This window comes from Podarcis raffonei, chromosome 14 (genome assembly GCF_027172205.1).
Source record: "Podarcis raffonei isolate rPodRaf1 chromosome 14, rPodRaf1.pri, whole genome shotgun sequence".
NCBI lineage: Eukaryota > Metazoa > Chordata > Lepidosauria > Squamata > Lacertidae > Podarcis > Podarcis raffonei.
In genome coordinates, this window is record NC_070615.1 from 7886601 (window position 1) to 7914118 (window position 27518).

Consider the following 27518-nt stretch of genomic DNA (forward strand, 5'->3'; position numbering starts at 1 on the left):
CACCTGTTCTGCCTTTCAAGTTGGCATACATGGGCTTGAGCAGGGTGCAGTGAGCTCCGCAGACCCCACTGGGGAACAGTGTCAGGATTTTTACCTCATAAATCCTGGCTTTCCCCTGCCTGAACCTCCCTGCTGCCCGTGGAGGGCAGCGAGGAGCAACTAACATTGACTTGTGACGTAGCTAGAAACCCAGAGTATAACAGTGTTTTTTAGGCCCTGGAAAAAGTAGAAAGAACTATAGGGGAACTCAGTGGCCGGTAAGGATGCTCTCTTGGTGATGTGACAGCTCTAGAATTATTATTTTTTGGCAGGGGCTTGGGCAGATATCCCCTGTGGGCCATCCTTGCAGGGGGATTGTTTTTTGGGGGGGTTGGTGGAGGGTGTCCAGACACCCCCCCCCCAACATTCACACATAATATACATAGAGTCCAGTAGACCTCTAGGTCTGTTTAACTGATTTTTATTATCATTCTTATTTTAAATGGTGTGGCTTTTTTGCTAAGACCCAAGATCAATAGTGGCTTGATTTCCCTTTGGCGAATAATTGAAACTTTTTATTGAAAATAGTACTAAATCAGTGCTACCCTCTCCATGCCTACTGATATGGCAGAGAACAGGACGAGGGTGTAGAAGTCAAAAGGCATTGTATTCATAGTCACAGTATCCTGTAAACAGTGGCTCTGCCCGGATTCCTCGCCTGCAACAAAGAAGAAGAAAAGCATATCAATGGAAGATCACACTGCTTTACAAACAAAACAAAAATTAAATATGCTCAATGAAGATGTGCTTTTGTTTTTTCATTTCACAATATTTACATATACAGCGGTACCTCGGGTTACATACGCTTCAGGTTACAGACTCCACTAACCCAGAAATAGTACCTTGGGTTAAGAACTTTGCTTCAGGATGAGAACAGAAATCGTGCAGCGGCAGCAGGAGGCCCTATTAGCTAAAGTGGTGCTTCAGGTTAAGAACAGTTTCAGGTTAAGAACGGACCTCCGGAACGAATTAAGTACTTAACCCGAGATACCACTGTAGCTTCTAAGCAGTTTACCAAAAAATTAAGAACATTTAAAATGATCCATAAGCGTCAAAGAGATCGAAAAACATTCAAAAGACAAATGCAATCAACACTGTGCAAAAAGAAATTAAAACACACGTCAGCATACTGCATACTAACAGCATTCTGAAGACACCCCTCAAGCCTTTTTTAAACCATCTGTCAATCCACAGAGAGACCAGGGAATTCTGAGAACATGTGCTGGAAAACATGCCTTACTTGGATTCCGGTGAGTCACTGAATCACAGAACTGTAAAGCTGAAAGGGACCCTGGGGGTCATCTAGTCCAACCCCCTGCAATGCAGCAGGAATATGCAGCTGTCCCTTACGGGGATTGAACCTGCAACCTTAATGTTATCAGCACCATGCTCTAACCAACTGAGCTATAATTTTGTCTATCTTTTATTGCTCCAGCCTCTGAAAAGCAAGGGTTGGAAGGACTGGAGCTCCTTGGATGTTGTTGGACTCCTGGTCCCATCAGCTCCTGGCCAGAATAGCCAAGGACCAGGGAAGATGGGATCAGGAGTCCAGCCACAGCTGCAGAGCCACAGCTGCTCTAAACTAACAGCAGCCATTCCTTGGTACATGGAGATCCCCTTTTAGCAACTGACAGCTGCTTGCATTAAGAGGGGGAAAGTTCAGAGGTAGCCTACTCTGAAAACCAATCGACATGGGGCAAGGAGCTTTCACACCCTAGCTTGGGGGCTTCCTAGAAGCATCTCGTTGGCCGCTGTCAGAAAGCACAACATTCCCAGATACCTGTGGGAAACCTGCGAGCAGGACCCGAGGAAAGGAGCCACTCTCCCCTCTTGCAATTTCTTATCTGCTCTTATGTTCTTGTTAGTTGCGGCTGATAAATAAATTGAGCCTACATGTCCAACTATTGAATGATATTGTGGGCTTCCCGGAGGCAATTGGCTGGAAACTGATTATGTGAGCCTTTGCTCTGATCTAGCAAATCTCTTAGTTTTCTTTCACTGTGCAAAGAGAGTTAGGGAACCGTGCTAACACTGCACCATGCCTGTTTGCTCAAAAGTAAGTCCAACTTAAATGAATGGGACCTATTCCCTGGATAGCTCAAATGGTTAGAGCTTCTTCTTCTTCTTTGGCGATCCCTCGTAGCTGAGTAAGATTGTTTTCCATGAACATGGTCTTAACGGTGAGTCTGTAAGTGACTGTGGAGGCCAATTCTGGATCCACACGTCCTTCCACAGTGGGGACATAGGTTTCCGGGTGGGAGTTGATCACGGTGTGGATTTGCCAAGCGTGCCTTCCTCTTAGCACGTTTCTCCCTTGCATCCTGAGTTTGAGTGTCTTCAAAGCCCATGATACCTTTGGTAAAGGCTGTTCTCCAACTGGAGCGCTCGCAGGCCAGTGTTTCCCAGTTGTCGGTGTTTCTACTACATTTTTAAAGATTTGCCTTGAGAGAGTCTTTAAACCGCTTTTGTTGACCACCAGCATTACGCTTCCCATTTTTAAGTTCGGATAGCTTAGTTGGTTAGAGCATGGTGCTAATAACGCCAAGGTTGCAGGTTCGATCCCCGTATGGAACAGCTGCATATTCCTGCATATTTCTATATTCCTGCATATTCCTGCATTGCAGGGGGTTGGACTAGAGCAGGGATCGGCAAGGTTTACCTCGCTTGGGACGGTTCACTCAGCAGAGATCCCTCCGCGGGTTGGATCATGCGCACACGCCTGCGATTTCCAGCATCTGTGTCTGCGCAGATGTGATTTTCGGCGTCTGTGCATGTGCAGATGCAACTTCCAGCGACGTGGAAGCGAGTCCCCGCACTGCGCTGTGCCGGTTTAGCGCAGTGCACGGGGACTCGCCGAGCAGGTAGCTTGGTTCGGGAACGGCTCGTAGGCCAGTTAAACAACCCCCATGGGCCGCTTGTGGCCCATGTGCCTTAGGTTGCCAACCCCTGGACTAGAGGATCCTCAGGTCCCTTCCAACTCTGTAATTCTATGAGTCCCAGTCAAGCATGGACAGCAGCTTAACAAGGCCTGCCTGGTCTCCCTATCTGGCACACAAGACAGCATCAACCTTATTGGCCAAGCCATGCCCACCTGCTCTGTGCCTGGCATAAAATACAAGGAGCAAGGCAGTTACAGGTGGGGCTTGGCCAAAAGCAGGTTTGCTGGCACCACTGATCTATGTTCTGCAAGCGTTGACAATCAGCTGGTTGCTAAGGTTTGCAATGTACTGTGCTTTTACCCACACGGTTTGATTTCAAACAGTGCAGGGACCAAAGTAGCTCGCCTGGTGTCACAGCCAGTGATTGACAGATGGCCAGATCCAGTTCCCCACCCAAGCGTACAGGATTGCTGCCTGAGGTGCATGGAAATATCAGGACATTAAGCACAAAGGCCTTCTTTGTATATCCAGCTACAGCTCACAGGTTCTGCCCTTTTCACTCTCCATGGCTAAATGCGATGGTCACATTGCACGTCCGTTCTTGAGAGCCACGGGTACAAACGAAACTTCCCAGAGGACCCAGCAGAGGGTGTTACCTGAGGAGGGTGCACCGGAAGTCTCCCAGCCTCCTATATGCATCCTGCAGGTCTCGGACCGTCGCGTTGCTCCAGAGTCTCTCTGCTACGGCCCCAGCTCTAGGCCTTGAGGAAATAAAATAACATAGCTCTCACGTCAGAAACTATGACAGGGCTGGTGAAAATAAGTCACAGCTGAGGAGCAAGCACTGAAACCTGGCAAGAGAGGCTCCTGGGTTAAGCTTAAGGAATGGCATGCTTGCTTGGAACGTGAGAATTCTGACCAAAACAGAAACAGGAGAGGAAATTGTCACTATTTGCTTATTCATTCCGTGTCCAGGACAGAAATCAAGCCAGCAAACACAACGATGGATCTGGTAGCGGGAAAGAGGCCGCCATCTCCATTGCAATCACGGCATTCAAGCCTTAAAGCTAAAGGCCACCACAATCCAGAAGTAAAATAGAAATAGAAATAGGCAGACAAGATATAATGGGAAGAGCAGAATCTCCTCTACACATATTAAGAGCAAATGGAAAAAATCCTCTGCAGGGACTTAATTGCAAAGGCCTAGACACATGGGCAGGGCAGGGCAGGGCAGGGCAGGAGGAGACTTAACATATTTTTCTGTGTATAACACGCTCCCTATTTTGGGGGACAAAATTAAGAAGATGGGGGGGAGATTGCCTAGAGTTGTTAAGCTTTGTTAGGGGAACTGCTGAGAGTTGTGTAGCATTTTAAGGGGGGAGGGATTGCCGAAAACCCCTCACCCGCCGCACGGATGCTGACAATTGCACGCATTACGGGGGCCGCCCAATTGTCGCAGCAGCAGCCAATTGCCAACAACCCTTGCCACAACCACCAATCAGCCGCCCTATCACCGCTGAGAATCTCTGACTCACGGCTACAGCCAATTACACGTCCCACCTCAGCACTACTCGTGTATAAGATGAGCCAAGATTTTTAACATGATGTTTTAATAAAACACCCTCGTCTAATACACGGAAAAATACGGTATGTTGTTGGACAGACCATTACCTGCCCGTGCAGAAATTATGGGGCTCTGGCGAAATACTTGGGACCTGGACAGGTTTGCTTTGGTTCCCTGTAGTAGCATGTAGTTGGTGACTAGTGGTGCAGGGATGTCGTTTTACATCAGGGGCTTTTTCAGTCTGGGGGATGCATTCTAGGAAATCTTCTGGGCCCCACATGCCAGAGGCAGGCAGAGCCAGAGACAATAGCAGCCAAGGCAGCATGAGAATATTTTACCTGAGCTCAGGAGGCTAGTTTCTACACATGCCTCTCTAGTCTCCATCCCATCAAGCAAAACACGCAAATGAAAGGCAGTTTGGAGTCCAGGGACACATTCCAGCCAGGTAAGAACTCTTGGGATGTGAAGCCTGGGGAGAGTTCAGAGGGCTAGACCAGGGGTCGACAACCTAAGAACCATGGGCCACTTGTGGACCCTTGCTGCCCGCTCGGTCGGCTCCCATGCGCCGTGCTAAACTGGTGCGAAGCAGAATGGGGACCGCCTTCTGTGACGCTGGCCGGCTTACCATTGGCTGCAGAAAGCTCCTGCAGCCAATGGGAAGCTGCGCACACCTCCTCCACACTGGAAATAGCGTATGCGCGTGTGCGCACAGACACACACACTGGCCCACTGCAGCGTCTGTGGGGCTGTGAACCAGCCCAGGTCACAAAAACTTTGCCGACCCCTGGGCTAGACAGATATGACCCCCCAGGTCTGAGGTTAAGGTCCCTGGCCCCGAAGGGATATTTACATTTGTTTACACTGAATTTACACTGAATTACGCGGGTCTTGCCGATCAGAAGGTCGGCGGTTCAAATCCCCGCGATGGGGTGAGCTCCCGTTGTTCGCTCCCTGCTCCTGCCAACCTAGCAGTTTGAAAGCACGTCAAAGTGCAAGTAGATAAATAGGTACCGCTCCGGCGGGAAGGTAAACGGCGTTTCCGTGCGCTGCTCTGGTTCGCCAGAAGCGGCTTAGTCATGCTGGCCACATGACCCGGAAACTGTACGCCGGCTCCCTCGGCCAGTAAAGCGAGATGAGCACCACAATCCCAGAGTCGTCCGTGGCTGGACCTAACAATCAGGGGTCTCTTTACCTTTACCTTACACTTGTTTACACTGAATTACATTTGCCATTTTAACGCCTAAACAAGTTTGGAGAGGTCCTTTTGCATCTCGTCACTATCTCTTTTTTCTGTATTTTAACAACTCTGAACCAGCTTAGTACCATCAGCAAACCTGGCTGCCCCTCTCTCCTGCTGGGAAGCCAGGGGCGTCAAGGACACATTCCAGCCAGGCAAATGAGTGCAAGGAGGACCTCCATCAGTGACCACTTATCTTACCATAGTCTTGGGGTTAAGTTTGTCACATCCACATATTCACCCCACATGCAGGCCTCTCCTCCAATCACCAGCTTCTTCTGTTCTGGGCTGCCTGTCAACAAGATGTATTCTTCAAAAAAATGTATTTAAAACAATAACATCTAAAACATTAACAACATCTAAAAACAGTCACATACCCTCACAACCATTAATTTCAATTGCCTGGGTGAACCTCCCACCCACCCCACTCACACATGAAAACAAAGACCACCACAGCCAACCACAAATGAACAGCCATACCCCAGGCCAACCCCAACCTCTCTCACCACCAAAGGAACACAAGTGAACAGCAGAGAACCGGCACAAGCAACGCTGACCCCAAACCCTACATATAGTAAGTAAAACAGAAACATTGCCACCCGACCGCACCCCCACCCATCTCCCGCCCCTCCACCTCTTTCCCCCTTTTCTTCCTAATATCTCAACAAATGAAACTGATTTGTAAAAATGTTACATGGAAAAAAAATACAAGAGAGAGAAATTGCACACTTTTGTAAATCAATAAAATCTTTAATAAATAATAATAAATTGCCTGGGTGAACCAGAATACCTTTAACTACCTCCTGATGATGAGAGAGACGCACCACATGAGGGAGGGCATTCCACAAATGGGGAGCCACCACCAAGAAGGCCCTGCCCCCGTTCTGTGCCAACAAGGCAACACCCAGTGGTGCCACCACTAGCAGGGCCTCCCCTGCCAATCGTAGGGCCTGAGGGGGTCAAGACTCAGGGAAGCGCTCTTAGGTGGTTGGGTCGCAAGCCATTTAGGGCTTCACACGCAAGGGCTGACACCCTGTGGGCGGGCCTGGTGACTCACAACCTCTCTGCCTCACAGCACCCAAGATGGCAGGAAAGCCAACACCAGGAACGTACCTTCAAATGCCAATGGCTCCACCTGGTGAACAGCCATCCAATCCTGTCCATAAGAGATGTGGTTAAGATACCAGGGGGCAGAGAGAAGAGCCCGGTAGCCAGCTTTGGTGACGCGAGCCATCTCTGCTTGGTATGTCCCCGCGTTCTCTCTCCACACGTGTATCAGGGTATCAGGCTTCACCTGCCCAAAAGAAAAGCAAGGCAGGGAAGCACGTCAGAGACCAGAGACCAGGGAAGGGCCCTGCGTTCAGTTAAGACAGCAGGGCGGCCGTGGAATCATGGGAAGCCGCAACAGTGACGCCACGTGAATTACAGCCATTCTAAATGGAGATCTTTATCCCAGCTGCTATCTGCACCGGACTTGAACTGAATTTATAAGCAGGTGCTGTTGTCGTTCCAACCTGCAGAGTTGCTTTCTTGTTGCTTTTTATATGCAATGGTTTCAACCACTTTTTATATCTGCAACTGTTTTATGTATCTGATATATTTATATATATTTTATATAAGTGGTATCTGAAGAAGTGTGCATGCACACGAAAGCTTATTACCAGAACAAATTTAGTTGGTCTATAAGGTGCTACTGGACAATTTTTAATTTTTATTCCGACTGCGTCCGACCAACATGGCTACCTACCTGAATCTAGAATCACAGAAGGCACCACATTGAGCTGCATGAAATGGAAGTCCATCAACCTCAGTATCTGAAGAAGTGTGCATGCACACAAAAGCTTATACCAGAACAAATTTAGTCTATAGGTGGTACTGGATATTTTTTTTAAAAAATTGTGTTTTATATATGTCTTTATTGTATCGTAAATCACTTTGGCATGTTCCATGGGAAGCAATGCATAAATTAAAATGATAATAGTAATAAATTAGAATAAAAATAAGGAAACCAGAGAGGGGATAACCCTTTCCCCACCACCATGATTCTGACTAAATCCCCACCCCAACACTCTTGCACACCCCGGGATACCCCAGGATCACCATTCATCAGATGTGTAGCATGTGCTTAATCAGACGTACCATGTGATTGATATGCATGCATTGATTGGCTCAGATGTATGAATTATTATTATTATTATTATTACAGTCATACCTCGGGATGAATACGGTTCAGGTTGAGCATTTTTGGGTTGCGCTTCGCGGCGACCCGGAAGTAACAGAACACGTTACTTCCGGGTTTCACTGCTCGCACATGCGCAGACGCTCAAAATTACGTCATGCACATGCGCGGAAAGGGCGAAACACGACCTGTGCAGTCGCGTGTTACATTTGCTTCAGGATGCAGGCAGGGCTCCGGAACAGATCCTGTTTGCATCCAGAGGTACCACTGTATTACTAATATTCCTAATATTAATATTTGCATGCTGTCCTTCATCCGGAGATCCCAGGGCAGTTCACCACAGAAAAATACAAAATGAGAACACAAAACAAGAAGAAGGGGAGCCAAAGGGACCAAACACACACAGGCTGCATGCAAAGCTCAATGTTCCAGGCACTCCTGTAATACAGGAACAGCCTGAACGGGACAGACAGTGGCAACCTATTCCTCTTTAGAGCAAGAGCAGAACAGCTTAGTGCTTAAAGAGAACAAAAGGTGGGTCAGAAATGCAAAGCGGCTTTGGGAGAGGGGAGGCAGAGAAGCAGCATTGCAGACAAGTAGCAGCTAGAAAGAGCCAAGCGGCGCATGAGATCAAGCACACTTTTTGTGATATTGTCTCAGCTCCGCTGGCTGCCAACTCATACAGGCCCTGGGTTAAGGAATCGGTGCCCCTCTAGGTGCCATTAGCCCCAGGCAGCAGGGCCAGGATGAGACTTGTAGGTGATGAAAGATGCATTCATCCCTAAGTGATGAGCTTTGATACAGCAGTCCAGCCAGAAGCCCAGGCTTGGTGCAACAACGCTGGGGATGTGCCAATGGGGAAATGGCTCTTATTCTGGCCTCTCAGAAACGTAATTGCGACCTTGACCCAGCCCAGGGGTAAGGAACCTCTGATCCAGGGGTCAAATGCAGCCCTCCAGGCCCCTCTACCTTGCCCTTGGGACCCTCCCCAGGCCACACACCCCTCCAAGCTACACCCTTTCCCACCTGTAGATGCTGAGGATAGACCTTGGTTCCTTCTGCATGCAAATCAGATGCTCTACCATTGAGCTACGGCCCTTCCAGGTACTTTGCCTTGAGAAGGAATACAGTCATACCTCTTGTTAGGTTCGCTTCATGTTACGTTCTTTCAGGACACGCCCCGCGGCGACCTGGAAGTACCGGAAAGGGTTGCTTCCGGGTTTCGCTGCTCGCGCATGTGCATGCGCAGAAGCGGCGAATCACAACCCATGAACATGCAGACACGGGTTGCATTCTGCTCATGTTGCGAACGGGGCTCCGGAACGCATCCCGCTCGCAACCAGAGGTACCACTGTATATGGGAAGGTTGCAAATTCAACGACACTCCTGCTCAGCAGCATTTGGTGGGGAGAGGGGCAGAGGGATCCACAGTTATGCAAACATTCTTCCTACATTGCAATTGCTCCACTACCAGATCTTGCCGCCACAACTTTTGCCCAGCTGTCCACATAAAAGAGAAGGCAGGAGTAGGGGGGGGGGGGAGAAGAATTTCTGCTGCACCATGCAAGAAGCAGATCCATATATTGGTTGGAGGGGAGAGAAAGTTGTGAATAGGACACAGCAGCTGGAAATTCACCTAGAGGCCTTCTCACCTTCACTCCGTTATCAAAAACTTCCTGCCATACCGCGTAGCCTTTGTTGTAGGAGGAGACTATATCCAGCAGCCTGGAGTAAAGAGAAAGAACTACTGAAAAAAGGAGGTGTTTCCCATCCTTCCCATTTATTCCTACTTTGCCTATATTCCAGGCAAAGTACCTGGAAGGGCCATAGCTCAGTGCAAGAGCATCTGTTTTGCATGCAGAAGGTCCTCAGCTTCTGCAGGTAGGGCGATGAATGGTTCTTCTCTGAAAACCTGGAGAGCTGCTGCCAGTCAGTGTAAGACAGCACTGAGCTAGATGGACCAATGGTCTGACTGGGAGGATACCCAGAGCTTACAGAGTTAACAGCTCAAGGGGAATGACGGCCTGTCACTGGGGGTGTGTTTGCATATGGGTATTGTACTCTGTGATGTGAATGTTTTTACTTTCTGTTTTGGCTGCGATAGGAGAAGCATCATGTCTCTGCTCTCTCCTGGCTGATTTGTTGTTTTGCTGCTGTACAATAAAGCTTCGTAGAATAGAGGAAGCTGCTGTATGAGAGTTTTACTGCATGGCTGAGATTCCTTCTGCACAGGCACACCGCTGCTCAAGATACTCTGCTCTAACTGGGAGAAGCAGATTGGCACAGTGGAAGCGGACTGGACACCACAACAGTGCCGCTGTTCGCAGCCTTGACGGATGCTCAACGGAAGACTGGCCCAGGATAAGGCACCTTCCTGTGTTCCTTCATTTGCACTCCCAACTCAAAAAGCTGGCTTGGATAGTCATATCTTAGCTTAATAAGGTATGAATGAGTCCACAGAGCACCTTTGCTCCTTATTTTGCACGAGCTGCAATTAATTAACAAGTTACCCACCTGGTCCAACAGAAAAACTGTAATTGCCAGCTTTGGAACATGTCAGGCTATTAACTTCAAACCATGGTTTGTTCTAAAAGTGGTAACCATAGTTTCCTATTTGAACAAATTGGAGAACCACACAGTAAGCCCACAACTTAAGTGGGGGGTTACATTCCAGGGACTGTGCCGAAAGTCAAAGCAACTGGGGGAGGGAGAAAGAAGAGGCTCAAGTGCTACTAGCCAGTCCCAGCTACTCAGAAGTGGGTCCCACTGACTTCAGTGGGGCTTACTCCCAGATAAGTGTGTATAAAATTGCAATCTAACTTGGATCAGTTCTCCAAACAGTTCAAGAAAGGGGCAAAACCAAAAAGGACTGTAGGTAAATATCTTGAGATTTGGAGAGGTGGTGCGAGATCAGAGTTTTGATAGTCTCTGCAAGTATTTTTTTATTTACGTTTCCCTGGGGAGGCCAAAAGCAGAGGAATGCACCTGTACAAGAAGCATCACCTGGAAGACTGGGGTGATCGTCCAACATCTGGCAGCAGCCCCTACAGCTTCTGCTCTGTGAAAGCCCCTGAGCAACTGAGAGCAACGGTCCTTACCTCTGGATGTAGAATGATTCCAACTTGGTATAGTCTTCACCAAACCCCATCTTCTGCATAAACGCTTGAACATCTGGATTGGACTTCCTGCATGGGAAGGAGAGGAGCTAGATTGGAACCACAGAACATGTAGCACCCACCAAAGGCTCTGAATGATGGCTTTCTCTGAGGCTCAACAAAAATAAAAACAAGAACGGACCTCTCATCCTGCACACATCGGGTGATTTACTACGTAATCACAATGAACTGCAGTATACAAAGTAGAATCCTCCCTTTCTTTTAGCAGAATCCCTTTTGATTTTGATTTCTTTTTTAAGCAAGCATGATTTGCTCCGGAGGGTAGGACAGCTTCAAGTTACAAGAAAGGAGTTTCTGATGAAACATCAGGAAGAACTTTCTGACAGTATGAGCTGTTTGACAGGGGAACGGACTCCCCTAGGAGCTTGTGGACTCTCCTTTCTTGGAGATTTCTAAGCAGAGGCTGGGTGGCCACCTGTCATGGATGCTTTCGTTGAGATTCCTGCATTGCAGGGGGTTGGACTGGATGACACTTGGGGTCCCTGCCAACTATATATCTCTATGATTCTAGCCACTCCAGATGACAGGAAGAAACCTGAAAACAATGGGCAGAGCGTGCCTACTGGTCAGGAAAATCTGCCTTTCTTGTGGATATCTATAATTAAAATGCTCCGGATATGTAGTCTGATGGAAAGTAACAGAGATGGAAAGGGAGACTATATCTGATGGGCATGTAAATATATTGTGCTTGTTTTATGACTTGTTGTTCTTTTGACGTAACACAATCAGCCAATTACATATTAAAAATATGAGTCATTGATTTGTTGCTTGCATGGATGCATTTATCTAGTCAATTTTATGGGATAGGGAAGTCAGAAAGGAAGGACCAAACAGAGTTTCAGCAATTCTGATGATGGGTGGAGGAGTTTTTGAAAGATTCACAACATCTCCCAAGAAAACTGTGTGTGAGAGAGAGAGACAGAGAGAGACAGAGAGGAGAGAAGAGAAGAAACACTTATGGTTCATAGCAAGAAAGCTGTACATGTACAACAAAACTATTATCCCAGAAGACACAGGTCACTGAAACTAGCCAGCTTCTCTCCTTCCCCCACCTCTCTGTCACTCCCACTCCAGATCCCTCCAAGAAATCAAGACTTGCCAGCATGTGAAGTCAACCTCATCTCCTCCCAGGTGAATGTAGAAGTCTGGAAACACAGAACTGACTTCGGCAAAAAACTTGGCCATGAACTGGTAAGTTGTATTGAGGCTGGGGTTGACTGGCCCGTAGCTTCCGGAGGGATTGGGGCCCACATAGCAGGGAGTCAACAAGCCTGGGATGCCTAAGATGAGGAAAAAACAAAAAACAAAGGCAGGGGTTGGATTGGGGTGGCAGGGAGTCTGCTTAAACACATGGAGCAGTGGACAAAAGAAAAAAGCAAGCTCTGCATGAGCAGCCCTAGAAGATGAGGCACTGGTCCCCTTTGCCAAAAGGGACCCAATGGAAAGACTTGTAAAGCTAAGAATAGCATGCAGAAAGTTACAATTCACTAACAACCCAATCCTAACCATGTCTATATATCAGAAGAAGTGTGCATGCCACGAAAGCTTATACAGTACCCAGAACAAACGTAGTTGGTCTCTAAGGTCTCCTCTCTTCCTCTGAAAGTCCAACACCATCTCCTTTGTCTTGCTGATAATAAGGTGCAAGTTGTTCCCTAGGCACCATGTAGATATTTTTTGGACTACCCTCTATACGCTGATTCATCTCCACCTGTTATTAAACTCATTACGGTAGTGTCATCTGCAAACTTAATAATTGCAGTAGACAGGTCAGATGGTACACAATCGTATGTATACAATGAGTACAGGTAGGGACTTAGCACACATCCCTGTGGTGTGCCAGTGCTGATTTTTAAGGAATTAGATGTTACATATAATGTTAAATACATTAGATTTACACACTGAAAGAGTCATATAAACACCTGGCTCAAAGAGCTACATATCTAGCACACCTCTTTCAGCCAGGTGGTTTTCGTTTGTGTCCAGATCCTAACTCTAGACTCAGAATATACATTGGCTCCAAGAACCACTAAGTACGCCATTCAGCTGGTCGATGCAGGCCAGCTCTTACCTGGACCCCACGAGAGAGTATGGCCAGGAGTGTCAAATTCGGAAATCACCCTGATCCCACGCAGCCGGGCATACTCAATCACTGTCTTCACATCTCTGGCGGTGTACACATGGGTGGTAGGGTGGAAGGCTCCCTGGAAAGGCACAAAGTCACAACATCTTACTGCCCTGCAAGTCTTGTTAAAATTGTGTCTAGGCTGGAGTCCTTAAGAGAAGTGGATTATTCAGAATTCTCACCTAGTCCATCTGCACTATACATTTAAAGCAGTATCAGGCAACTTTAAAGAGTCATGGCTTCCCCCAAAGGATCCTGGGACATGTAGTTTGTTAAGTGTGCTAAGAATTCCTAGGAGACCCCCTAATCCCCTCTCGGAGCTACAATTCCTAGAGTGGTTTAGCAAACAATCCCTCTTTCCCAGAGAACTTTGGGAACTGTAGCTCTGTGAAGATAATGTGAGTCTCCCAACAATTCTCTGCACCCTGGAAAAACTACAATTCCCATGATTCAGGGGGGGGCAGTACTGTTTAAAGTGGTATGATACCGCTATAAATGTATAGTGCAGATGGGGCCTTCAGCCTGACAGAGATATTGCTCACCCTCAAAAGTTTAAAGAAAGACAAGCATAGTGCCAATTCCAGGCTTTGGAGACTCTTTGGGAAAGACACCCTCCTTCTAGGAGTCTGTAGCTTCACTGTCATTTTCACCAGCTGTTCGGGCTGCTCCTGTTCCTCATTGCTACCACCTACTTTTAAAAAAGGGATGCCGGTGGTGCTGTGGTCTAAACCACTGAGCCTCTTGGGCTTGCCAATCGGAAGGTTGGCGGTTCAAATCCTCGGGACAGGGTGAACTTCTGTTGCTCTGTCCCAGCTCCTGACAACCTAGCAGTTTGAAAGCAAGCCAGTGCAATTAGATAAATAGGTACCGCTCCGGCAGGAAAGTAAACGACATTCCATGCGCTCTGGTTTCCATTACGGTGTTCCGTTGCACCAGATGCAGTTTAGTCATGCTGGCTACATGACCCGGAAAGCTGTCTGTGGACAAACGCCAGCTCCCTCGGCCTGAAAGCAAGATGAGTGCTGCAACCCCATAGTTGCCTTTCACTGGACTTAACCGTCCAGGGGTCCTTTACCTTTACATTTTGCCTACCACCTGCTTTGCTTGTCAGGCAGAGAGCCAATAAGTAAGAAGGCAGTGGCATCTACCACTCCTCCTGATTGCCACCATGATTTACTAGGTCCAGGTAAAAGGCAGGTGGATAAGCCTGTTTCAATGGGGTGACAGTAAGAGCTGTTTGACAGTGGAACAGTCTCTCTGGGGAGGTTGTGGACTCTCCTTCATTAGAGGTTTTTAAGCAGAGTTTGGATGGCCATCTGTCATGGATGCTTTGGATGAGATTCCTGCACTGCAGATTGTTGGAACGACATGACCCTCAGGGTCCCTTCCAACTATGATCCCATGCTTCTATAAGAGGAGGAGCAGGTCCAGGGAGCTCATCCATGGGTCTCCTGCTAAGATATGGACACTCAACACATGCTTGACCAAGCCGATCCTTGACCCCAGCCCCAGAAAGGCAGTTTCCCAATGAGCAAACAAGACCAGGACAAGATAGGAAATACAGTGGTACCTCAGGTTAAGTACTTAATTTGTTCTGGAGGTCCATTCTTAACCTATTCTTAACCTGAAGCACCACTTTAGCTAATGGGGCCTCCTGCTGCCGCCGCGCCACCAGAGCACGATTTCTGTTCTCATCCTGAAGCAAAGTTCTCAACCCGAGGTAGTATTTCTGGGTTAGCGGAGTCTGTAACCTGAAGCGTATGCAACCTGAAGCGTATGCAACCCGAGGTACCACTGTATACTTCAGATGTACGCAACGCTGCAGTTTTCCAGAAGGGCACAAGCATTAGGTTTCAACACAAACACTGTATTCCCAAGAATTTCCTAAACAAAAGCAGGGGTGAGGAGGGAGGTCATGTACAAGTCCCTTGCCAAGTCCTTAAGGGATTCTTTGGTAAACTCCTTGTGCTGACTTACCTTTTGGCTGAGATCTGGGAATGTCACGCTTTCGTACGGAAAGGATGGGTCGTCCACAATGTGCCAGTGGAACACGTTGAATTTGTTATAGGCCATGGCATCCTAGGGAATTGGAGAGCAGCACACACAGTCCTGAGAGATTGATTAGCAACAGATGCTGGCTGGCTTTCTCAAGAAGCAGCCCTGCAGAGCTCATGTGGGGTCCCAAAAGTGAGATGTACCCTGGGTGCTGTTTGTCACTGGACGTCTTCCCCACCCACAAATCTAGGGATGGGGAGAACCTGGAGCCCTCTGGATGGTGTTGGACCAAAGTACCCATCATCCCTGACCAAAGGGCATGCTGGCAAGGACCAACGGGAGCTGGGAGTTCAGTGAAATCTGGAAGGTGACAGGTTCCCCATCCCTGCACTAAACCATCCCTGAAATCACCTTTCTACTCCAACATGGTCTACATTCATATATAAAAGGTAAAGGTAAAGGGACCCCTGACCATTAGGTCCAGTCGTGGCCAACTCTGGGGTCGCGGCGCTCATCTCGCTTTATTGGCCGAGGGAGCCGGCGTACAGCTTCCAGGTCATGTGGCCAGCATGACTAAGCCACTTCTGGCGAACCAGAGCAGCGCACGGAAACGCCGTTTACCTTCCCGCCGGAGCAGTACCTATTTATCTACTTGCACTTTGGCGTGCTTTCGAACTGCTAGGCGGGCAGGAGCAGGGACCGAGCAACGGGAGCTCACCCCGTTGCGGGGATTCGAACCGCCGACCTTCCGATCGGCAAGTCCTAGGCTCTGTGGTTTAACCCACAGCAACACCCGTGTCCCTACATTCATATATAAATTATTACAATTACTAAGACTATTCAGAGGGGCTTGAGGCTCCACGTTATGCTTTATCCAGTCCCACAAGTCTTCCAAAGAGAAGCAGGCAGCTAAAGCCAGAGCCTTTTCAGTTGTGGCCCCTGCCACTGGAATTCCCTTCTCAGGCAAGTTTGCCTGGCGAAGCCTGCATTTTCTTTTCAGGACCACGCAAAACTGCTTTACTTTGCCCAGGCTTTCTCGGGGGTTCTGTTTCGTTTGTTAATCCTCCCTCCCTTCCTTTTTACGTTTTATGCCATATATAAACCCCTGGATGCAATTAAACCTAAACATTGCAGAAAAGGAACATCCTAGACCCTTTCCTCTGGCGCTGAGCGCTACGTCACAAGACACAACATGTATAAATGCAGCAGTGCCTGTGAGCGAGGGAGGAGTCAATAGGCACAGCAGTCAGAAGCAGATTTCTAAAGAGAGATAGCAGGGTTCTGCACTGTTTTTTAAAGCAGATTCACTTCCTGCCATGCTGGAGTCATTCCAGCCCACGTGCATTTCCTCCCAGTTTTAACCCCTTCTCATTCTTCAGGCTAAAACTGGGATTACTGCGGAATTGCAGGACCCTGTTGCACTATATTAGGCCTGCAGAGATCATGGCAAGTGGATCTTGCCCCATTTCAGGAGTACCGTATTTTTCGCTCCATAGGACGCTCTTTTTCTGTCTTAAAAACTAAGGGGGAAAGTCTGTGCGTCCTATGGAGCGAATGCAGGGGGGAGGCAGGCAGGAAAAGCCCCCAAGAGCCGCACACAAGTTTCGCGCAGCTCTTGCGGGCTTTTCCCCAGGAGGGAGAAGAGACTGACGCGGTCAGTCAGTCCCTTCTCCCTCCTCGTAGAAAAGCCTTGCGCAACCTTTTCAGCCAGGGGAGGCTGTGCAAGGCTAAAGAGGAAGCCAAGGCAGCGAGCATGATCCATCCCGCTCGCTGCCTTGGCTTCCTCTTTAGCCTTGTGCAGCCTCACCAGCCGCAGGAGGCTGCGCAAGGCTAAAGAAGCCAACTTTTTAAAATCTCTCTATCTCCACCTCTCTTTCTTTTTTCTTCCTTTCTCCACCCCCTTCTTTTCCTCTGGATCAGTGTTTTTATCTAGATTAACGTTTTAGTTTGGAGGGGAGGATATTATAAAAAAGGAAACTTTGCAGCTTTTATTTTAGTATACAATAAAAACAGATTAAACAAAACACAAAAGAAGGAAATAGCATAGAAGAAGAGAAAAGGGAAAGAGGGGGGGATACAAAGCCATTTACCAGAGGTAGATCTTAACCCTTGCCTAACCTGGGAGCTTCTCTGGGCAGGAATTCCCTCGGCTTAAGTGGGGTGAGGGAAGAGTGGCAGGTAGGGGGGTACCTACCTAGACAGTGAAGCCACATGAAAACTGGGAGTGGGCATTGCGTGAAGTGGCTGTGGATCTCCTGCCGCAGAATTGTAGGACTGTATAGAGTTGGGAGGGCCACCCGAGGGTCATCTAGCCCAGCCCCCTCACAATGTAGGAATCACAGCTAAAGAACGCCAGGCAGATGGTCCCCCAACCGCTGCTTAAAAGCCTCCAGTGGTGGAGACCCCCAACACCTTCCGAGGTCATAGAATTGCAGGGTTGGAAGGGAACCCCAGGAGTCATCTAGTCCAGCCCCGGTGGACAGCGGGCGCGATCCATCCCGCTGCGCAAGGCTAAAGAGGAAGCCAAGGCAGCGAGCGGGATGGATCATGCTCGCTGCCTTGGCTTCTTCTTTAGCCGCGCTGGAGAGGTTTGGCTCCTGGCTGGAGAGGACGCGCAGCTATGGCAGAAGCCAAGACAGCCAGCAGAATGGATCCCGCTCGCTGTCTTGGCTTCTTTGCTCTTTGTGGCTGGGGGGGAAACCCGGGCTTCTCCCGCAGCCCCGAGAAGCTCTGGGAGAAGTGGACAGGCTGCACGCAGCCTGTCCGTTGCTCTTTGGGGCTGGGGGCGGAAATAATATTTTTTCCTTGATTTCCCCCTCTAAAAACTAGGTGCGTCTTGTGGTCCGGTGCATCCAATACAGCGAAAAATACGGTAACTTTGGTTAGGTTCTATAGTAGTGTTTCTCTAGCCTGGGTGCTGGGACTACAACTCACATCATCCCTCTAAAATTTTCCCAATCTTCCAACTCAAACAGGTTAATTCATTTTCCTTTTTACATAAAAAAAGGCCAAAAGGGGTTCTCTGATTATTATTAATAAATGTCCGCAATAGAGCAGAAAAATCTGGAGGATCACAGTTTCTACACTTCTGATTCGGATGATCAACTGAACCAGACTCGTGAGTTTTCCAGAAAGACTAGCAACACGAAGCCAAATTCACATACCAGTGTCTCCAGAATTGCTCTCAAAGGCAAGTAATGGCGTGACGTATCAAGCAGCAGACCTCGGTGAGGAAAGCGGGGAAAGTCAACTACATCTGTCTTGTTTATGCGGAACTGTGCAGGGGAGAAGATGAACAACAGTCAGGAGAGTCTCCAAAACCCTTCGATGGCAAAGAGCATCCCCAGGGCCCAGGCCAGTTTTTACTACTGCAGCCTTCCCCAAACCTGATGCCTTCTTCCACCCCCACCCAATGTTGTTGGTTCACATCTCTCATCACATCTGAGCATGGGCCTTCTGCCTGGTATGGGGCAGCTGCTCCAGGTTTGCAAGTCTCACGGGCATGCCCTGAAAATAAATGGTATTTGCTGGATTATTCCAATCAAACACCCCCAAAGCACAAGTTAGCAGGTACTTCCTCTGCCCTGTCATCTCAAATCCCTTGCCTGAGGGAAAGGATGACAGCTGGCAGAGGGCACGGTGGGAGTGAAATGCAACCCATTTGACTCAGGAACTGGGCATTCTTGAACTTAGCCTCTGCAGCCGTTTTTTCAGCTGGCCCTGCTGAGCCTCATTGTGGCTAGAGGTGGGGAAGAATATCCCATGGGCTGTAATTCAGATGTTCTGTGATTCCAGTGCAGTGAAAGGAGAGCCTGCAGGATCAGGCCAATGGTCCTTCATGTTTTCACAGTGGCCAATCAGATGCATTACGTCAACATCACCAACCATGGAAGATCCATATTCACTCACCGCCCCATCATCGTCTCTCCAGGCAAGTTGGCTGAAGGTCTCCAGCCCTGTGGAACAAGGCAAGATCAACTTAAATGTACATGGTTTAAAAACAAAACATGGGAGCGTAGAAAGTTGTCTTCTACTGCGTCGACCCATTTGCCCATCGAGCTCAGCCAGCTGGGAGTGGCTCTCCAGGATTTCAAGCAGGGAGTCTCTCTCTACCTGCAGAGGCCAGGGATTGAACCTGTGACCTGCAGCATGCAAAGCAGATGCTCAGCTACTGAGCTATGGACCTTTTGCTTACACAGGCCCAGGAAGCGGGGCCGTGGGGAAATTCAGTTGCCTTACCTCTGAGAGCTCCCCATACAGTATGTGCTGTCAGAAGCATCTGCTCATCTGAAACGGTCAGCTTATCTGAAAGAGCATCAAACAAAAGAGTTGCTAGGACTTCTTAAAATGTAGCCTTTCTCAGAATTATGCCAATATATGGGGAACCTCAGAGAGATAATGAGTCTGTTCTTCTAGGTTTATAGCAGGGGCCAGTAGAAGGCAAATAAAGCATCTATACTGTCATTTTCAGCAGCCTAGACTCCTAAATGTGCAGCAGCAGCAGCAGCAACAAAAGTTCACTCCCATCAATTTGGCCAGCCTTCCCCAACCTGGTGCCCTTGAGGTGTTTGGCGCTTCAGCTCCTATTCACCCCAACCAGGATGGCAAGAGATCAGCGATGAGATGAAAAGTTCAGTCATATCTAGAGGGTCTCAGTTTGACCTCCTCTGCTCTTATTCTTCCTAAAGTACACAGGGCAGTCTCTGAAATAAACAAACGTATCCTAATTCAGCATTCAGTGAGTGATGTCTGTTGCAAAAGGTAAAGGTAAAGGACCCCTGAATCGCTAAGTCCAGTCAAAGGCGACTATGGGGTTGCGGCACTCATCTCGCTTTCAGGCTGAGGGAGCCAGCGTTTGTCAACAGACAGCTTTCCGAGTCATGTGGCCAGCAGGACTAAACTGCTCCTGATGGAACGGAACACCATGATGGAAATCAGAGAGCACGGAAACGCTGTTTACCTTCATACCACAATGATACCTATTTGTCAACTTGCACTGGCGTGCTTTCAAATTGCTAGGTTGACAGGAGCTGGGGCAGAACAACTTAAGCTCATCCCATCGTGTGGATTTGAACCGCCGACCTTCTGATCGGCAAGCGCAAGAGGCTCAGTGGTTTAGACCACAGCGCCACCAATACCTGCTTGCAATACTTTCCAGCTGCACTAAAGCAGCTCTTGAGCACAGTTGTTCAAACACAGTAGCCCACACAGCTCTGGAGGTGGTGCTAAGACACTTGGTTCTCTTACAGCTCTCTGAGGAGTCCAGCGAAGGGTAGCCATCACACCCTGGCTCAGTGACACTCACAAGAAGCTCATTACAGGGATCCTCAGAGTGGGCGTTCCCTGCGAAACACAATTGAAGCAAGCAAGGAAGAACAAATGAAAGATCACAGATAAATCATTGTCTCTGCTAGCACAGGAAACACCTGTCAATGAATTTGGGCAACGATTACACTTATTCCCCCCCTCCCCCTATAATATTATGAAAATTATTGGTAGGGCTGAGAATATGGTGACCATTGTATCAAAATTGTATTGATGATGATACAATATAAAATTGATTTGCAATAGTAAAGAGTATGTGTCTTAGGCATAGATTTATGAGTTTTTAATTCACATTTTTCTTTTGCTTGTCCACGCAATTTATTATCTGAAATAAAAGAAAGCTCCTGTCCGTGGTGTTTGATGCTGCTCGTTCAAACGTCCTGAGATCTCCTGGCAGGTGTTATTGTCAAATGAAATGACAGGTGTCTACTACTACCTACTTACATTCCAGAAACAACTGGAGGCATTTTTGTTCCAACAAGTTTCCCCAACTGCATACCTGGGTTTTTACCACGAATGTCTGCTTTGTATGGCTCTACTTCTATTTGAAACACCTTTGCTCTTTTTGTGCTTTTAACTGTTTTGCATTATCTTTAGGGTACATTGCCCTGAGGTTGTTGTTCAGAAGGCAAATAATGACCCACGTTCTAGCTGGGCCAGAGGCTAATGCGGGAAGAGCAAGAAATATAAAATTGACCTTTGTATACCAGGCTAGTTGCTACAGGCCCCCCCCCCAATTTATTGCAAGAGGTACAACCATGTTCAAGGACTCATTTGAGTGAGACAACAGCAACAAGAATGTATGGAGGGTGCCAAGCAGGGACTGTGGAGGGGCGTGGCCTACAGAGGGTTCTGGGGGCCAGATAAAAAGTCTTAGAAATGCAACTAAATAAACATGACTTGCGTTATTTTGGACAACAGCATTATTAGTGTAGGGGTACATTTTAAAATAATGCACATGACTGTGTTGATACTCCTTTTTTCCCTACACATACACACATCCCAAACAGCAGCAGCACCTCCTACCATAATATTTAGTTTATCAGAATGAGTACAAATGAAATCCTTTGCATAATTTTCAAAGTTTTAAAATTGAAATAAAACTGCTGGATCCAATGCTTTCTATAAACAGAGGTCAGACTCGGCCACGCTCGGAGCTTTCAGTTCCCCAGCTTGGAAGGGAGGAAGCGGCGTGTCTCTGGGCATGCACAGAGTTCCCCTCGGCAATCAAATCCCGCAAGCCCCGTCCGGGATGGCAAAGCGTGCAGATATGAAAGAAGAGCGGTGCTTCTCCTTGAAAATCACCCTTAGCCCCCCAACCCCGCCTGACCTGCGTCTTCGAGTCCGGGAAGGAAAAGCAGCGCCCAGTAACGTCGGAACGCCTCGTCCAGCACCGAGCAGCCGGGCCCCACGGCCGACGAGTCGGCATAGCCGAAGCGGAAGCTCCGGGCTCGGAGGCGGCAGCCGCCCTGGGCAGCCTGGAGCAGCGACTGCGGCTGCGGCCACACGGCAGCGGAGGCGGCGGCGAGCAGGGAGAGCAGCGCGCAACGGAGCCCCGCCATGGTCGCCAGCCGAGCGCGCGGAGAAACGCCGCCGAGCGGAGGATGCGGCGCAGCGGGAGGGTCATGTGACCGTGCAAAAAAACCGGTCGGAGGGGAAGCGGGTACTGCCCCGGGGACAAGGCGGAGTCGGGGAGCCGCCCGTGCCAACGAGCCTGGGGAGGAGAGGGCGAGGGGTTTGCAGCCCCCTCTGCTCCTGCAACCAGCGCCGGATTTACGTATAAGCTAAACAAGCTCTAGCTTAGGGCTCCACTCTCTTAGGTGCTTCCCCCAAAATTAAAGGAAAACACAAAGTGGATGTACATTTCCGAAATATAAGAACCAAATAAAATATAACCTACATACAGCAACAGTGTTTTGTGTTGTGTAGGCTCCTATGATGTAAGTTAGGGGTAGGCAAACTAAGGCCCGGGGGCCGGATCCGGCCCAATTACCTTCTAAATCCGGCCTGTGGAAGGTCCGGGAATCAGTGTGTTTTTACATGAGTAGAATGTGTGCTTTTATTTAAAATGCATCTCTGGGTTATTTGTGGGGCATAGGAATTTGTTCATTTTTTTTCTTTCCAAAATATAGTCCAGCCCCCCACAAGGTATGAGGGACAGTGGACCGGCCCCCTTCTGAAAAGGTTCGCTGACCCCTGATGTAAATCCTGGGCCCTGCCTGCTAGCCAGCTCCCTAAAATATCACTGGTTTGCTCATTTCTATATATAGGGTGCCTGCATTCTGCATGTGCAAATGGCTTTAGATACCTATTAGGTCCATAAATTACCATACAGCATGGACCCCTTCTGATGGATGCAATACCACACTGGACTTGTACATTGACTGCTTCCGCCACAGAATCCAAACAGATGTGACCAGAAAACACCATCGCTTACAACAAAATCTAAACCATGCTGAAAGGAGAGCCATAGGATTGGAATAACACTTGTGGTTTAATGGTGAATTTTGGATCTAATGGAGATGTAAAATATTTAGATTATTCTAAAAGATGCAGGAGGAAATGACTAACAATAGGACCCACAAAGGGGAGGAGGGAAGTCCAGGAGATGATTTGGAATCTTGTTTTTATGCCACCGGTATAAAGTTCACGGCGTGTAACGCCTTAAAAGAAAATATTATGAAAATGATTTATAGGTGGTACATGACCCCAGTCAAACTTGCTAAGATTTACCACTTGTCTGACAATAAGTGTTGGAAATGTAAAGAGAATGAAGGTACATTCTTTCACCTCTGGTGGACGTGCCCAAAGATTAAGGCTTTCTGGGAGAAGATTTATAATGAAATAAAAAAGGTATTTAAATATACCTTTCCGAAGAAAGCAGAGGCCTTTCTCTTGGGGATGGTCGACCAGTTGGTGTTAAAGAAGGATAGGATATTCTTTATGTATGCTACATCAGCAGCAAGAATACTGATCGCGAAGTATTGGAAGACAGAAGAACTACCCACCGTGGAAGAATGGCAGATGAAAGTTATAGACTATATGAGACTGGCAGAGATGACTGGCAGAATCCGAGAACAGGGAAAAGAGACAGCGGAAGAAGAATGGAGGAAATTTAAAGACTATCTTAAGAAACATTGTAAAATTGTGGAATGCTGAGACGTTGTGGATTTGGAAAATATGAGGTTGAATGCTGTAACCATTATGTAATATGAAAAGAAAGGTTAAAATTCATTTATTAGAAATTAGGGAAGGATTTGTTGATCAAAATTAATTAGAGATTGGAATGCAGTAAGGGGAGGTATGAGGAGGTCGGGAAAATCTTTTTTGAAAACAGGGTTTGAAATTATACATGTGGTGTTTTTTGGTGTTTTGTGTGTGTGTATGTTTTTGTTGTGATTTGTGTTTTTATAATTTGTGAAAAACTAATAAATATTTAATTTAAAAAAAATAATGGAATCTTGTTTTTATGTTATACGTTGGATCAGTGGCGTAGCGTGGGTTGTCAGCACCCGGGGCAAGGCAAGTAATTTGCGCCCCCTAACCCGTGGATTTGCGCCCTAACCCTAACCCCCAGATGTTGTGCCCGGTGCGACCGGCCCTCCCTGCACCCCCCACGCTACGCCACTGCGTTGGATATGTGATTGTAAAACTAATTTGAAAAACCAAATAAATAAATAAAAATTTAAATAAACCTTTGCGGAGATTCTCTTGGGAGGCCTTGTCAAAGTGGCTTCAAGGGTTGAGGGATTGGAGAGACAATCAAAGGACCGTAAGAGTTGGAAGGGAGCCAAGGGTCATCTAGTCCAACCCCCTACAACGCAGGCATCTCAGCTGAAGCCAGCCATGGCAGGAGGCCATGCAACCTCTGCTTGGAAACCAACAGGAAAGGAGAGCCCACCAGCTCTCTCTGTTCCACTGTCTTGCTGTCAGACACGGGGGCACCAAGGGGGCAGCTGCCCCCCTAGATCAAGTAAAACAATAGAAATGCTCAACTAACTGACCAAGCTTTCGCTTCCTCCCCCCAACAAAAGTCCTATTCCCTTCCCTAACAAAAATCCTGGCTACTCCCATGCTGTCAGAAAGTTCTTCCTGATGTTTAGTCCGAATCTCCTTTCTTTTACAAGCCATTGGTTTGAGTCCTACCCTCTAGAGCAGGGGTCAGCAAACTTACCGCACCTCAGGCTGGTGTCTCCAGCGCCGATCGCTTGTTTTGTTCATTTTTAAAAAGCAAGAGTCATTTAATGTTGTTGTTGTTTTGTCGTTTAGCCGTGTCCGACTCTTTGTGACCCCCTGGACCAGAGCATGCCAGGCACTCCTGTCTTCCACTGCCTCCTGCAGTTTGGTCAGACTCATGCTGGTAGCTTCAAGAACACTGTCCAACCATCTCATCCTCTGTTGTCCCCTTCTCCTTGTGCCCTCCATCTTTCCCAACTCAGGGTCTTTTCCAGGGAGTCTTCTCTTCTCATGAGGTGGCCAAAGTATTGGAGCCTCAGCTTCACGATCTGTCCTTCCAGTGAGCACTCGGGGCTGATTTCCTTCAGAATGGATAGGTTTGATCTTGCAGTCCATGGGACTCTCAAGAGTCTGCTCCAGCACCATAATTCAAAAGCATCAATTCTTCAGCGATCAGCCTTCTTTATGGTCCAGCTTTCACTTCCATACATCACTACTGGGAAAACCATAGCTTTTACTATACGGACCTTTGTTGGCAAGGTGATGTCTCTGGTTTTTCAGATGCTGTCTAGGTTTGTCATTGCTTTTCTCCCAAGAAGCAGGCATCTTTTAATTTCGTGGCAGCTGTCACCATCTGCAGTGATCATGGAGCCCAAGAAAGTAAAATCTCTCACTGCCTCCATTTCTTCCCCTTCTATTTGCCAGGAGGTGATGGGACCAGTGGCCATGATCTTCGTTTTTTTGATATTGAGTTTCAGACCATATTTTGCGCTCTCCTCTTTCACCCTCAATAAAAGGTTCTTTAATTCCTCCTCACTTTCTGCCATCAAGGTTGTGTCATCTGCATATCTGAGGTTGTTGATATTTCTTCCGGCAATCTTAATTCCGGCTAGAGATTCATCCAGCTCAACCTTTCGCATGATGAATTCTCATGATTCACATGATTAAATTTCTGTTGGCTGTACCGCAGCCAAACCCTCCATCACACAGAAAGGGGAAGCATCACATATGAAGCATATGGGATATGGAACATTGCTATTTATAATAAGCACGACTGAAATGTTTTGAAAGGTACAGAAAGACCCAGAGACTTTTTAGTGGAACTTTATTGCATATGTAAAGACTTGCAGTGGCAACAACATCATGCAAAATCTGGAATCCCTGGCAATGCTTCTGGAATAACATCTTTTACTGTTAATTTCAGGTACATCAATATGAATGGTATAAATCTTCACTTATTTATGGGCATCTGGAATACCCTATGATTTTTCTGATTTTGGTATTAACCATTGTTGTAGTAGTTTTGTTATTTTAAATTCTTAATACGTTTTTACTTATAATAAAAAAGATGGAGTGGACACAAAGAGCTTAGAGGAAGCTGTCTGAGGCTGAACTCTCATGTGTGATGCCATCACCAAGAAGAGAGTTACTCTGAGCATGTGCTGGGTACTTTGCTTTACTAATGAGTAGCAAAAGCCAGTCCTCCAAAAGCGAGGATTAGAGAAAACAGCACTTCCCAGGTCAGATGTTTCCAGGTCACTGGTTTCTCAGTGGACCTGGGCGTTAGTATTGCTTTTTAAAGACATTAATTGCTGTCAAGCCACAAAATGCATTCCCTCACAGTCCACACAGCATATGGTTACTGCTTTTCCTTGTTGTCTTTTTGATTCATACTTCGTGCCCTGTATTTATCTAAAGTGGACTGCATGTTTTGTTCTTTTAAAAAAAGGAAGAGTCATTTAATAGCAGTTAGCAATTGACCCTCAAAATGTGTGTTTGTTGGGAAGGGCAATCACATGAACTTAGTCAGACAACCTGATGACCATGAATGTTTTGCTCCACGCAGTCTTGCAAGAAAGTTTAAGTTTTTTTTTAGCAGCCCTAGAATACCCTCTCTCCCAACAGACTTGCCTGGTCTCCTATGTTGCAGACTTTTCAGCACCAGAGAAAGACCATTTTTATTTATAAAGTTTCCTGCATCTAGAATTTGGCACTATTCTCCTATGCTGGATTAAGGCTGGTTCTCTGCTCATTTTATGTTGTTTCTGTGCTAGTTTTTACAACGACATTGACTTGCTTTTCTGCTGATTTCAGTTTTATTTTTATGTATTAATATGCTTGAAGTATGCATTTGTGATGTGGCTTGATTGTGCTTTTATACAGTGTTGTAAACTGCTCAGATGACTGTGCTGAATGAGCAATATAAAAATAAGTGGTGTCCCTGTCTACTGAGAAGTAAATGCCACTGGGTCTCATTCCAAAAAGCCTAACTTCACATATATGTTGGAAAAGATGAGTCTCAAAATCTAACCGTTGGAAACAAAGGCATTGCTTGGAATGAGGCGAAGTTTTGTATGCCATTCTTCAATGTTTATACTTGTTATCATTTTCTCTTCAGTTTTGATTCAGTTATTTAATCAGGACAATTTTTTGAATTGCTCTACACGATGGGTATAGATTTTTCTTGGTACTTACTGACATTATTATGGAAATGTGGCATACAAATAAAACATGATGTGAAAGGGCTTCTCCACACAGTACATAATTACATACCTTGTAGAATTTGCTACAAGATGTTGTGGCGGTTGCCCACTTCTGTAGATTTAGACCACTGATGGCCAAACTTGGCCCTCCAGCTGTTTTGGGACTACAACTCCCATCATCCCTAGCTAAAAGGACCAGTGGTCAGGGATGATGGGAATTGTAGTCCCAAAGCAGCTGGAGGGCCATCTTTGGCCATCACTGATTTAGACAAATCCATAGAAGATGCAGGTGCCCATAGCAGCCTGCCTGTGAATGTTATTGTGGAGCAATACATCCAAT

At 47.3% G+C, this 27518-nt stretch overlaps 1 protein-coding gene and 1 non-coding gene across 3 annotated transcripts; one reads left to right on the forward strand and one right to left on the reverse strand.

The window, feature by feature from the left end:
- Window positions 1–444: 444 nt before the first annotated feature.
- On the reverse strand, window positions 445–22120 carry HEXA (hexosaminidase subunit alpha). Of its 2 annotated transcripts, none has more exons than XM_053364913.1 (14): window positions 21850–22120; window positions 20442–20537; window positions 19434–19499; window positions 19104–19150; window positions 18359–18469; window positions 15177–15278; window positions 13146–13278; window positions 12174–12354; window positions 10997–11083; window positions 9551–9623; window positions 6833–7013; window positions 5921–6011; window positions 3575–3679; window positions 445–697 (listed from the first exon to the last, which is right to left on the reverse strand). In XM_053364913.1, exons 1-14 carry the CDS (start codon window positions 22079–22081, stop codon window positions 634–636), a joined length of 1569 nt encoding a protein of 522 aa, XP_053220888.1. In that variant the 5' UTR covers window positions 22082–22120; the 3' UTR covers window positions 445–633. The 2 variants fall into 2 exon arrangements, with proteins under 2 accessions (XP_053220888.1, XP_053220887.1); XM_053364912.1 differs by having other exon boundaries at window positions 10997–11079; window positions 12170–12354.
- On the forward strand, window positions 2540–2613 carry TRNAI-AAU (transfer RNA isoleucine (anticodon AAU)). The gene has a single exon. It is a non-coding gene; the product is annotated as a tRNA-Ile (tRNA).
- Window positions 22121–27518: the final 5398 nt, after the last annotated feature.